This window comes from Neltuma alba, unplaced genomic scaffold (genome assembly GCF_004799145.2).
Source record: "Neltuma alba isolate B1F8T4 unplaced genomic scaffold, ASM479914v2 tig00013042_pilon, whole genome shotgun sequence".
Lineage (NCBI taxonomy): Eukaryota > Viridiplantae > Streptophyta > Magnoliopsida > Fabales > Fabaceae > Neltuma > Neltuma alba.
Genome location: NW_021637386.1, coordinates 254,836 through 268,502, shown reverse-complemented (window position 1 = coordinate 268,502; position 13,667 = coordinate 254,836). Strand labels below are relative to the sequence as shown.

At 35.7% G+C, this 13,667-nt stretch overlaps 2 protein-coding genes across 2 annotated transcripts; one reads left to right on the top strand and one right to left on the bottom strand.

Moving 5' to 3' along the window:
- Positions 1–6,034: 6,034 nt before the first annotated feature.
- On the top strand, positions 6,035–7,595 carry LOC114733928 (uncharacterized). Its single transcript, XM_028921414.1, has 2 exons — positions 6,035–6,198; positions 7,035–7,595. Exons 1-2 carry the CDS (start codon positions 6,118–6,120, stop codon positions 7,278–7,280), a joined length of 327 nt encoding a protein of 108 aa, XP_028777247.1. The 5' UTR covers positions 6,035–6,117; the 3' UTR covers positions 7,281–7,595.
- A 2,480-nt stretch (positions 7,596–10,075) lies between these two features.
- LOC114733909 (endoglucanase 11-like) lies at positions 10,076–13,163 on the bottom strand. The gene is made up of 5 exons (XM_028921399.1): positions 12,921–13,163; positions 12,631–12,843; positions 12,014–12,214; positions 11,611–11,865; positions 10,076–10,753 (listed from the first exon to the last, which is right to left on the bottom strand). Exons 1-5 carry the CDS (start codon positions 13,161–13,163, stop codon positions 10,076–10,078), a joined length of 1,590 nt encoding a protein of 529 aa, XP_028777232.1.
- Positions 13,164–13,667: the final 504 nt, after the last annotated feature.

Genomic DNA, 13,667 nt, shown 5'->3' with positions numbered 1-13,667 from the left:
ATCTTGTTTTCGTGTGCAGGGATGAATCAGAGCTGATTGAAAACAATGCTGATGATTGCATGTGGATGGATTAACGTCCAAAATTACAATAATCAATCTTTGACACTTTAAACTGGATTGATTGGAAGATAGACGAGTTTCTACAGGCCGAAACGAGACGGTTCAGAACAGCCAGAAATTTTGTTGTTTCTACAATAGGAAAAAAATTAATTGTTTATTTTTAAGGTCCTGAACAATCAAGATGGGGTAAATATTATACTACATTAACATATATTGTTTTTATTTAATATAATAATTTAAACACATGCACACATACAGACATTTCAACACCAAATCTAAGTTTGAGACTTTATCCAAATATAGCAAGCGGCGTACTGTTGAGGCAACTAGCCGTTGACCACATTTTGATGAATGTAATGAGCAAGGGCCTTTGCGCCACGTTTTTTGCTCTAGTATAGCATAAATTTTAGGGTTCAAAAGTGTCTGTTCGAGATACTAAATGACTAAATGTCAATATTTTTTTAATAGAGTTTTTGGTTGGAATACCCGATTGTTATGCAATTGTATATGACTCAATGAAATTCGGCTTTGAAGGAAAAGAAAATGCTAGAAGCCTAAAAGGCTAAAAGGTTTCTGTCTATTGTTGCAGCCCATAACTAATGAATTATCCACACAAAGAGGCCCATATTCAGTTTAAATGAATAAATAAATTTATGTATCTCATTGAGGCAACTATAATGTGTTACAAAAATTATTACTCAAAGAATAAAGGGGCTTACGGATGAAATTATTTCTCCGTTTTAAGCTAGCTTTATTTCTAGAAGGCACATCCAAGACAATATTGTTGTGAGGCAAGAGAGATACTTCACATTATGAAGAAGGCTAGAGGCAAGAAAGGCTTCATGGCTTTAAAAATTGATTAGAAAAGGCCTATGATCATATAGAATGGAGCTTCTTGAAGCAGGTGCTTTATGATGCAGGGATGAGTGGTAATTTCATTAATATCATCATGAATTGTATAACTAGTACTTCATATAATGTGTTGTGGAATAGTGCTGAAACTGAATTTTTTGTACCCAAAAGAGGCTTCTAGCAAGGAGATCCTATTTCCCCGTTCTTGTTTATTTTGTGTATGGACAGATTATCTCATCTTATTAGTGACAATATCAACGCTGGTAAATGGAAACCTATCCAAGTCACTAAACAAGGGCCCTCAGTATCTCACTTGATGTTTGTAAATGATTTATTACTCTTTGGAGAAGCTTCTGAACAACAAGCCCATTTAATGACGGAATGCCTTCACCATTTCTGCCAACTTCTGGAGAAAAGGTTAATAAACTCAAGTCCTTAATATTTTCTCTCCCAAATTGGCAGCTAACTTGAAAGGGAAAATTAAAGACTTGACTGGCATGAAAATATCAACTGATATTGGGCAATACCTTGGTTTTCCACTGATAAGAAAGAAGAAACCGACAGAGACTTTCCATTATATTGTAGACCGAGTCAGAGATAAACTAGCAACATGGAAAGTTAACAGTTTATCAACAGCCAGAAGAATTACTTTGGCTGAGTCTATGCTTAGTACAGTGCCTCTTTATCCTATGCAAGCTGCAATGATTCCTAGAAGTATTTGCAGCGAAGTTGAGGGGCTACAAAGGAATTTCACTGGGGGAAGATGAACAATAGAAATGGATTTCACCTTGTTGGCTGGGATAGAATCACTCTACCAAAGCAATAGGGTGGTCTTGGACTCAAGAAATTGAGCTCTATCAATAGGGCATTTGGTGCTAAACTTGCCTGGAACTTATTAATTGGTACCAAAGGATTATGGGTAGAAGTACTTCAGCAAAAATATATGCTTCGAAGTGAAGATAGTCCCCTCAATGATCAAAAAGGAGACTGATCTTTGAATATTCATATGTCAGCCAAGTGAGATTATTAATGAAGGCACAAAATGGCAGATAAGAAATGGTGCTTTGGTGAATTTCTTCAATGATCAATGGCTCTTCAAAAGACCAAAAATCAAAGACTTATGCTTAAGACCACTTACTTCCCAAGAAGAAAATAGCACAGTAGTGGATTGGGTGCTACATGGATCTTGGGACTTGGCACGGCTAGCGAGTGTTGTCAGAAATGAGGTTGTTCAGACACTTACTTCTGTTTGGCCGCCGATGACTCATGCTGGTGAAGATGTAATGACTTGGAGCCCCACTCCACATGGTTGCTTTACAATCAAAAGTGAATACTGCCAAATCGGAAAACCTCCTCCAGGACTTCTCAGGTGAACTTATATTTGGATTTGGAAAGGAGCAGAAAAAATAAGAGTATTCCTATGGTTAGCTTTTAACAACAAACTTCCCGCCAATGAGTAGAGAAGTAAATGGTCAGGCATTTCCTCAATTTGCAGCTTCTGCAAAGCTGGTTCTGAGAGCCTACTTCATATCTTGAGAGATTGCTCTTATGCTAAATTACTGTGGACAGCAATTTTAAACCCCAGGTACACTCTTCAATTTTTTCTGCTGGCCTAAATGACTGGATGGGCATGAATTTCAATATAAACATGAGATTGAATGTGAAAGCCTCGTGGAATATTGTTTGGGGTGTATTGATTTGGCATTTGTGGATGTGGAGAAACAACTTTTCCTTCAATGATGATTCTAATAAACCTCAAAATCCTGTTGCTGTCATTTTCAGCGCATGGTTTGCTCAATTCAATGATACTTCACCACTGCACAGTAAGAGCCTTACTGATAGTCATATTGTGTGGATTCCACCACCCTTGGATTGGGTTAAAGTCAACACAGATGGTGCAGTTTCAAAATCTAAAGGAAAGGCTGGTTGTGGTGGAGCGATTAAAGATAACAAAGGGACACTGATCGCTGGCTTCACTAGGAATCTATGATGTTATACAAGCAGAGGAATGGGCTATTTTCAAGGGCATTTCCAGGAAGTCATTCTTGAATCAGATTCAAAAATCCTCACTGATATGCTACTAAACAAAGGCAGTTCCAGGAACCCCAGCCTTCTATCGATGCAAATCCATGAGATGATGGGATATGATTGGGAGGTTAAATTAGTCAATATCCCAAGAGAACAAAATACTCTTGCAGATGCCTTGGCACACTTTGGATTACCGATTGTATGGGAACTGATCCCCTAATGACTTAGTTAATTTATTTGGGCTTAGTGCCTCATTTTTACCCAAAAAAATATATAAATAAAGGTGTGTCTTTAATCTTTCACTTCATATTTTGTTTTTATCTCTTAATTTTTTAAAATATTTTTTCAGCCCTCTGATCTTAACACTATTGGTTTCATTAAAAAAAAGTCACAATTAAAATTTTAAATGTTGATGCAATATTCCTAATTAGATGATGATACATTATATTTAATTCTTAAAGATAAAAATTATAAGCACAAATAATTATCATTTTAAAATAATGATATAGGAGTTAGAGGAATGAATTTTTTTAATAAGACTAAAAGATCGAACTAAATTTTTTTTTTGGCAAAAAAAAAGGGGTATATTTTTGCCTAAAATATATAATTGCTAATTGTCATATATAAAATGGCATCAATGGACCCGTTTGGGTTATGATGAAGGATATACCAGAAGACGGGGAGTCTTAATCACGTTCAATTAATTATATTTAAATAGGTAAACTAATTTAAAAACAACAATTAAATTACTTTCATAATGTAACAGAAAACGTACATTCATGAACTGGCTAAAAAGTGAAAAACAAAATAAATTCACCTTTATCCTAAGACAGAAAAAGGTACATCCCTGATTCGTGAACTGAAAAGTAAAAAGGTACATGTATGTGTTGGGCCAATTACATATGAACATATTAATGATATTACAATGATATTCGAGACCAGAACTTTCACCAAAGTTTAAAAAAAAAAAAACCAGAAGATAAATATTCCCTTATGATAAGATTTACATTGCTCCTTTAATTTAATTCTTTTGGGTCATGGTTTTAAATTTGAGACACTGATTAAAAAAAAGTTAGAATTTTGTAAATATCAAATAAGAAATGTTAACAAAAATTTATTGTTATTTACAAATTCAAACTTATCAATACCAAATAAAGTTATGTTACCAAACTTTACTTGAGATTTGCAATTTTTAGTTTCTTTTTCTGTCATTCTCCTTTTAAATTTTTTATTAAAAAATTTGTAGAACTACATGAAATTTTCCCATCAAGACATCCCTTATTTTGTGTGAAAGAGTTAGCAAATATCAATTTTAAATAATGATATGAAACCTAATTTTATCAATAATTGTCTTCTTAGATGAATTATGAAACTAATTCTCCTGACATAACTATTTTAACACCAAAATTGCAAACTAATTTTTTTTTGCACAAAATCATATCTGCGGAATATGATGTTAGATTGGACCACGTCACATAAAAGGAAAAGTGCGAGAGAGAAAAAGTGAAATATTCATCCGCAAGTTTGATTTTGTCAAATTTATATTATTAAAAATAAATATATTATTAAATTTTAAAGAATCAATGGAGAATTATAATGAGGTCCAAAAAAATTATAAAATAAATCTAAAAAGTTGTTATTCTATATTTTGAAACTTGTTATTATAGAATACCTAAGTTGTTATTGAGATTTTTTAGTAATTTTTTGAAGACTTGATTGTAATTGTTTTAAGAATCAATTTATTATGGAATTTAGAAGACAATTTAAATTTAAAGTTATTCGAAATAGCATACTGGAGATATTTTTCAAACCACCAATTATTAAATTATCAGAATTAATAGTAAAAAAAAGAGAAAATTTAGTAAAAGATCCCTATTTAAAAAATTAATTAACTAAAAGAACTTAGATTTAAGTGTCAACTATGTTTCGTGAATATGTACAACATATCTTTGACTTTATGTAAATGACTTCTATATTGATGATTATTACACATCATTAATGATATATTGCGTATAATAAAAGAACAGTTAAACTTATAGATTATAATTGTACTTACTCAAATTTAAATTTTTTTAACCAATTAAATTTTTAAAGAGAAATTTTTAACCGAATTTTTTTAAAAAAATGTATAAAAGTCGGGTTTTTTTTTAATGGTGCAATAACCACAAAATGAAAGACGCAGGGCATAAAGCACAATTGATAGAGGAATTTTAGCCCCAAAAAATCGAGAAAAAGAGAACAGAAATGGTAATGATGTGATCGCCATTTAATGATGATTCAAGTTTTATTTTTATAAATTTTTATATAGATGTATAATTTAATCGTTATTTATTATTATGTTTATTTTGTTCTCATGAGATATAATATATATAATATATTAAATAGGAATAAAGTTGAAAAATTATTAACCTTTATACGAGAGTTAATAAAATTTAAAGTTTTTTTTAATCCGTATGAAACATGTTGAAAATGACATATAAATAAATAGTTCCTAATTAGATTTATATTAAAGATCAAGAAGTAGTTTTTTTTTCCACCAAAATGTAAAGACTCATCCAATCCTATTTATAAGTCACATTCGACATGTTTTACACATAAAAAATTTTTAAATTTAATTAATTCCAATTTAAAATTTAATAAATTTTTAACTTTATCTTCATTTAATATATATTATATCTTATGTAAACAAAATCAACGCAATAATAAATAAAAGATAAAATTATATATGTATACAAAAAATTTCTCTGAGTACCTCATAGATATAATCAAAAAATATCTTCTCTTTCTTCACCATTATTTTTCAAGGAAAATACAATTTTCATAACATTATGTAAGGAAATGATTTTTCAGAATTTATTGGGAAAGAAATGAAATGTGTTTTAAACGAATTAAACATAAGAAAATGTTGGTTTTATTTTTTCCATTTCTTTTTACGGGGACTCATTTCGAGTGAACCAAACGAGGCGTTAAGCTGTTGAGGAAAGCGGAAGCTACGAAGTGGTGGATTGGGACGTCAGCACGTGCCTATCATCTGCTGCGTTCAACAGACACGTCCCGTCCCCACACCAATTACATATTAGCTGCACCAACTCTTCTTGCTCCTCTCTTCCAAACCCAAACAATTTTGGTTTTTCATTTCGCCGGCTGTCCACCGCCATCACCCCACCATCATCGAACATGGCTGCCTCCTGTTTCCTCACTCTTCGATCCTCCGTCACCAAACCCTCCAACAGGCCCTTCTTCTTCAACCCCATCAAGGTCTCATCTTTCTTCTCTTTCTGCTTCTAAATCATTCCCTGCCTTTTTCTTTCTTTTCTGTAAAATTACGTACTTTCTGTCACCTTCTTGGCTTGTGAATTCTGCAATACCCACCTGGGTAGGAAAATTGTTTTGGGGAAACCCAATGTGGGGTTCTCACTGATTTGCTGTCTGTGCGTGTATTTTTCTGAGTTTCTCTGCCTTTTTTATGATTGCCACTTTTTGTTGACTTCTTGCTTTGTGAATCTTCTTCTTTTATTTTCGGGAAATTTTGATCGGGGAAACCCAATTGTGGCGTTCTGATTGATTGTTTTGGTTATTTGGTCCAATGTTCTGTGATTGATATGACTTGTATTGTTCTGTCGGGTGATTTTGTAAGCACTGTTTCTGCATAATGTTTGAGAGTGAAAATTAAAGGGTTGTTAAGGCGATTGAAACCTCATGGAAAGTGAATTCGCCAGCATCTTACCCTTCAAACGTCAAAAGTCATCTATGTTCCAATGGATTCAGTGTTTGGGAATGGAAGTTTAGGGGAATCAAGTAGGCTAAAATTACGAGGCAAGTGAGCTTTTGTGCTTCTTAAGCTTCAATGTAATATAGACTCAATTAGGTTCCCAATTTTCCTTTGCTGTTAGGTTAACCTAAGCATCAAACCTAAGAAAGAAGGAGACCCCACAAAATACAGCGTTAGAGTTTGGAATCTGATTTTTTGAGTTTCAATCAGATACCATATGTTGTTTTGTCTCAGTATAAAGAACATTGTTTGAAATTGTGATAATTCATTAAACAAAGTAATTTCTTGTTCCGTGTGTAATGAATGGGCTGTTTGGAATCAGAACTTCGGGCAATCAACCCGAGGGAACCATAGAGTGGAAGAGAGGGCACCGTCAACAGCTGAGGAATTCCAGAGAGTTGCAGAGGAGAAAGCAAGGGAATCCAAGGAGGGAATAGCAAGCCAAACAACAGAAAGGACCTATGATGCAGCAGAGGAAGCTGCCAGGGTTGACTCCAACGTTGGATCAGTGAAGAACAGGTACAAGGAACATGAACCTGACACTGATTACCGCAGGACTGGAAATTAGAAAGCTGTGTGTGAAGCAGCAACAATAAGAGAATGTCTTTGTTTTCAACAGCCTGTCCTATTTTTTTTTTCCCTCAACTTTTTCTTGTGTTAGAAGAAATCAAACCCCTTTTATTACTTTAATTGGTCTTCATATTTTCTGATCTTAATGATTCATATGGGATTATTATGCCAGTTGGTGGTGAGTTTACTGATCACGGGCTGAGAAAAATTGTTTAAAAGTAGTTTTAATTTTGTTGTATGAGAGAGCCTTTCTCTGCCATAAATATATATTGCTTTCGTGGTCCTGGCCTGTCAAAATAAAGTACACAACTCATAATAATCTATGTGGAGGTACCCATTCTTTATCCTAATGCCAGACATGGTGCTTTGTGTGGGGGAGACTAGTTAATATTTATATTGTTTATTTTTTTGATATGCATCGAAAGGCTTGAACCTCGGACTTAAATCTCATTTCATCCGAGGTAGACTCAAGCGGATAGCTTGTATTATATAAATTATAGGCTATAGGATATATGTTACATAAATTATATGAGCTATAAATTGAAGTGTTGAGGTTGCGGAGGATGCTCAGCCAGTTGCCCAGCTGGGATTGAAAGATGAAAGGGAATGATGGGTATGGCTGTTAAAGTTGTTCTTATCCATTATCCAACCAACTCTACAAGTGGGGGTGCTGTGGGCCAAAATTTGACTGCCTAGGTTCAGTGGTGAAGGATCAGGTGGGCGAATGGTCATTGTTCTTAATCTATCTAAATTAAGTAAATTTTATATTGAAAGTAGGGAAATATCATATACATGATTGAGGTATGATGTGTCGCAATTATTTTTATTTGGTCTTTGAAGCCGTAGGGATCCTTTAGAACTTGAGAGATGCTGCTGGAGTGTCAGATGGGATAAGGAGGAGAAGATAGTGATGAAGGAGTTTGAAAAATGCGGCTAAATGTTATCATCAGTGTCATTTTATTGGGATTCGGATAATTAAGACAATTGTGTGTGATTGCGGAAAAGAAAGCGACCACGAAGATGTAAGCCCCGTTCTGTTAGTCGCACATGGGACCATGTGAATGACTGTGTTATTGGCCAAATTTTGTTGGGCCGAAAATCATTGGGCTCCACACGTGTCTCAGCCTATCAACCATCATATGGGTGATTTAATTTCCATGCTCCAACGACGCCGTTACCGACGCTGCATCTCTACAGACTGAGCCCGGGGACTTTCCTGAGTCTGATTTAGTGTTAGCGACCCACTCACATCACTTTGTGGTCCGAGTTAGCCGCCGCAGGTGCTGCTGCCAATATAAGGCCTTTCAAAACCGTTCTCTTGAAAGGTGTGGGACATCACATATATGCAAAGTTAATACATCTCGTAATTCAGAAGATCATGAGTTTAAACCGTATTATTATATAAAAAATTTGCTAATAAATAATCTGTAAATATCTTTATAAATACTTTTTAAGTATGGAGACATGCTTTAACCCTAATGAGTCTCATGATCCAAATCACTTAAATTTATTATTCTCGTGATTCAAATCACCTAATAACAAAAAAACATGAGAGAGAAAGAGGGGGAGGGAGGGAGAAAAAGAGTTATCACTCTGGGTCTTATTATTATAAGTCATTTGTAACTTATTCTCACATATTAAAAAATACATTAAATTGATAAAAAAAAATTTTAAATTTACTCTTATTAAAGGTTTTTTCTTTATCTATATTTACGAATCATTTTCACATCTTTCTCTTCCTTCTCTCTTTCTGAAGATAATTAAATAATGGCAACATTGAAAAATAATCGTTAAATGAGCCCTGCATAACAGCGTCTTTCGCACCCCAAGAAGTATTTCTTGATGGTGGAAAACCCCCTACGCACTTTAAAAAGTATTTTTACTTGGAGACAAAAATTGTTATCGTATATATCACTCAAGTTAATCCAAACACCTAATCATCTATATTCTGATGGCAAAAGAACATGAACATAATCGTATCAACTACTCTCAAAGGAATGGCAGACAATACTGGTGGTTCGAAAATAGTTACTACGAGCAGTCCCATTAAATGTGCAATTGAAATTGGTGTGATAACATTCCCAGCATTTCATTGATAAGGCATCCTTTTCACAAGTGTACAGAATCATCAGTACAAACTGCCGTTAAAATTTCATGCTTTACTTGCCAGCTGCTTCTATTTCATTTTCCACAAGCCAAAAGGCCACTTTATTTTGCAGCCTCCCCTGTTTATTTCAACTCATTCTAACTTAACAAAACAGGAGCACTACTTATTTGAACGTGTGCTGACCATGGCTGAACAAACTCAATTCAAATTTTGGTGTTGAAAAAATTATGCCCACGCTGAAAACCTATTCTATATTTGGCCCTATTAATACTCAAATATGAATCAGTCAATAATACAAAAATGGTTATAATCATAATAAACAAATAAAACTATGCGTGTTTTATGCGTATTGTTATTTATCAGTACTCCCATATTTGGTTTTGGCCTACATTAGTACAATTTATCATCCAATCAGTTTGATATATAACCTCATCTAACAACTTTTTGGTCATTTTCATGTGAGAAATTTAAAAATAATCCACAAAATAAATTTTCATATGAATTTATGGCTAATTCCGGGCTATATATAGAACAAACACTCTAAACTGTGCCTCTGAAAATAAAGCCACTTTCACTATCCAATGCTATAACTTTTTTCTAAGTATTTTTGGTATTTGCAATCTGTGCCCCTATATATTGTTTTAATTCCATCCTCAGCATTACAATTTTATCATTATTAACCCCAATTAACCATCACTGATGAAAGCCAAATTAGCTTCTTCTTCATCACTAAAAGCTTCCTCTTCTTGTGCTCTGTTCAATCTGGCAAACACCCCAACTAATGCGGCTGTATTGTAAGTGCATGCTTCCGTCTGCACGTAATTCCCCCTGTCGTCGGTAAACCCGTCCGTACTATTGGGCCCACCCACAAGGGCCCCAACCAGTACATTAGGGTTAGGATCACGGCGTCCATACCAGTTATCATAGCCCTGCGTGCATCCAATAAAACCCTTATTCTCTTTGTATGACGCAATGGATGCGCCCCTATGGTGCACCCTCAGGGGGAAGTGGGGTCCATAGCCAACCAAATAGCTCGTTCTCATTGGATTGGAACCCAAGATGTAGTCCACCTGTGATTTTGCGAAGGCTAGGATCTCCTGCGGAGAAACCTGTCCTTTGTCGCAGTGGAGCCTCTGACCTGCGGCTCGGAGATGATCGGAGTAGACAGTGAGGAGAAACGACGCCGTTGAGACGTATTGCATGTTGTTCCACTGGCGGACATAGAGTAAGCCCCCTGGGGTGAGACGCACGTTAGTGGAGTTGTTTTCGCCGAGGCAGGCGCACAGATAGTGCTCTGCTTTTGAACGGTACTGTTGGAGTATGACTTGGTTTTTATTTTTGAGGGGCTTTTCTTCCATGAGCAGCTGAAAAAGGGAAAGAAATAAAACGGAAAATTCTGAGGTTGACCATTGAGAAAATAATACTAACATTAATGGAAATTTAATGATTTCTAAATATATTATCATGTGTTAGTTTTGAGATTTGACCAATGTATGAAGTCCAGGAGTAGTTATTGAATTTTCTTTTCAATTTTCGCAACTATAACACCCAAACATATTCTGGAAGATTTGGAAAGATACAAGGTAGGAATCTGAGTTGATGAAGTGCTGAACAAAAAAACAGAAAAGGAATTTATATGTTTCTGAAGTAATATGTTCAAATTGTGTATAGTTTATGAGGCAAAAGGATGTTGTGTGGTCACAAAATTAGTGTACATCTTTTCTTTTAGCTTCTAGGATGTGCATAGTTGCAAAATAAAAAAGCAAACGCTTTGTCACTAGCATGGTTTATTTTTAGAGGTAACTTATGAGAAACAGGTCTATGGCAAGCTTTTAGACGATATAAAATTAAAAGTTAATTAACATAAATTTAGTTTTAAAAAAAAGAAGAAAAAGCTAATCTCTCATGAATTAAAAATCCCAGACTAGTATGTGTATTCTAATATGCTTAAAATGGAGGGATTGATTGATCCAAAATATGTTCAAAATACAAATATTTATGAATGATGTTAATGTAAGGAATTGTGAAAGATTCAATATTAGTCACAGGTTTCTATATTATTAATTTCAAAAATTGTACGATATAATTATTTACAAGTTATGACTATTATAATTCATCCTTCAAACTTTATTCCTACATATATATAGAAAATCTAGTAAATAAAAAAAGAAGTTAATTACCATGAAGTCGAAAAGAAAAGGAGGGTGTAATATATGGATACCATGGAAGCAATGGATTGGACGCCGGCGTACTTGATATCCCAACTAAATTCAGCGATGGCCCAAGTGGCCCCACCAAAGTCATAAGCATTCTCCAAAACATAGTTTAAATAGTCATCACTTTGGGTGGCCTTGTACATCCATATGGCTGCCCACAGTAACTCGTCCCTGTACCCGCTCACAGACGAATAATACCCTTTAGCCACTCCAATGCTGTCATCATACTTCCCCCTGTACTTGTCCCCAAACTCAAATAACTGCACCATCAACAACAACCAATTAAGCATCACAACATATTCTCTAACATTATACCAATTGATTAAAAATTAATTAACTATTTAATGAATTAATTAATCTGTGAGTTATATGGAAATGGGCTGTTAGTTAACTAAATAACTAGCGTACCTGTTGTGCATGGTGCAATAGTAGGTGAGAGTAATGTGGATTTGTTCTCCTAAACACTATAGAAGCGGCCGCCATTGCCGCCGCCGTTTCTCCGGCAACCTCCGAGCCGGGGTTGTTGGCGTCCACTTTGTATGCTCGCCGGGATGTCGTCATATCCTCCGGCCTTTGCCAGCAGTAATGATCCGTGCCGCCGTCGCCCACCTGAAAAAGATTAACTTTCTCAGAGGTATTTAATTGAAAAAAACATATATGACCGGTTGGCCTCATTTCACTATTTAGATTTTTGACTCGGTAATTCCAATTCTCAGTGAACAATCCCATAATTTCATTCCCCCCATGTGCCGCCGCGAGTGAGACACGCGCCAATCACGGTAGCGAGGTTGGTCAGCTCTGAAACTCATGGAGGATCCGCTGATTGCTCTGACATCTGATTCAGTCCATATTTCTCTAGTGATTATGGACGTCGGAAGCACCACCCGCCTAAACGGCGGCGCGCGGCTGTATATTCTCCGCGCTCACTCTTGGTAAAGTTATATACTCAAATCACAGAATAATACACTATTGAAATAACAGCAGACAGAAGTCAATGAGAATATATTGTACTGATAGGAAATCACCTGTGCCCAAAGAACATGAGGGTGCGTGTGTGCCTTGATGAAATAATCAGTGCCCCACTTGATAGCCTCGAGAGCGTGTTCGTACTCGCCGGCGCCGGCAATAAGGTCACCGTATTCGATGACTGCCCAAGAGAGCAACGTGATGGTGAATGCCATGGGAAGTCCAAACTTGACATTATCTCCGGCATCATAGTACCCTCCCACCAAGTCCACCTAACGGAACACAAAACGTGAATGAGGACCCAATGTGAGAGAGAGAGAGAGAGATGGAGGTATTGCAGGGTACTTACCCCTTGCTCGAGGCCGTCGGTGAGGCCAGAATGGTGGCGCCAGGTGGCCCTCTGGTTGTGGGGTAAGTGACCGGAACGCTGAGACTCGAAGTAGAGGAGGCTGTGAGAGAGAGCTTGCTTGTAGTTGAAGGAACGGCACGAAGCAGATGGGAAGAAGAAGGAGATTGATGACAGAAAGACAAAAGCCATAAGCCATGTGCTTGGGTTCTGCGTTCTGACTTGTTTCTTCTGATTCGCCTCCATTTTGATTACTTCTCTTTCTCAGAGTCTCTCTGTGTATTTATACGTGAGGCGTTTCGTAAAGTGATCGAGGAGGGAGACTACTGGAGGAGGCAGGGATCAGATGAGGGCATGTTCATGGGGAATTGGGATGCAGGCTCATTCTGATTGGTTTAATTTATGACTCAATATTGTGCACTCAGTTCTAAGTGCATGGGTCAGCTTATAATAGAAATTAACATAAAAAGAAAAAAAAGATGAAGAATTCTTTTTTTTAAGATTATATTTTAACTTTTACTCCTCCGGTCCTTAATATAGCACCCAATTCTTGAGTTGATTTTGATCCTAAATATAAGACTCATTTCTCATATTTATCAATTTTCTCTAAATTACCCCTATAGATACTCACTTAACCATAATCAAGTAGAAAAGAGAAAGTGGTATTAAAAAAGATGATTATGGTGTTTTAGGAAAAATGTGTCAGTTTTCTTATAATTAACTAACTTACCTAACTTCCTTAATCTAATC

Coding starts and splice junctions, on each gene's coding strand:
- LOC114733928 (XM_028921414.1), top strand. CDS start 6,118: ATGGCTGCCTCCTGTTTCCTCACTCTTCGATCCTCCGTCACCAAACCC. Junction 6,199..7,034: donor TCTTCTTCAACCCCATCAAG/GTCTCATCTTTC, acceptor GTTTGGAATCAG/AACTTCGGGCAATCAACCCG.
- LOC114733909 (XM_028921399.1), bottom strand. CDS start 13,163: ATGGAGGCGAATCAGAAGAAACAAGTCAGAACGCAGAACCCAAGCACA. Junction 12,215..12,630: donor CTCATGTTCTTTGGGCACAG/GTGATTTCCTAT, acceptor AATCTTTTTCAG/GTGGGCGACGGCGGCACGGA. Junction 11,866..12,013: donor TATTGCACCATGCACAACAG/GTACGCTAGTTA, acceptor TTGATGGTGCAG/TTATTTGAGTTTGGGGACAA.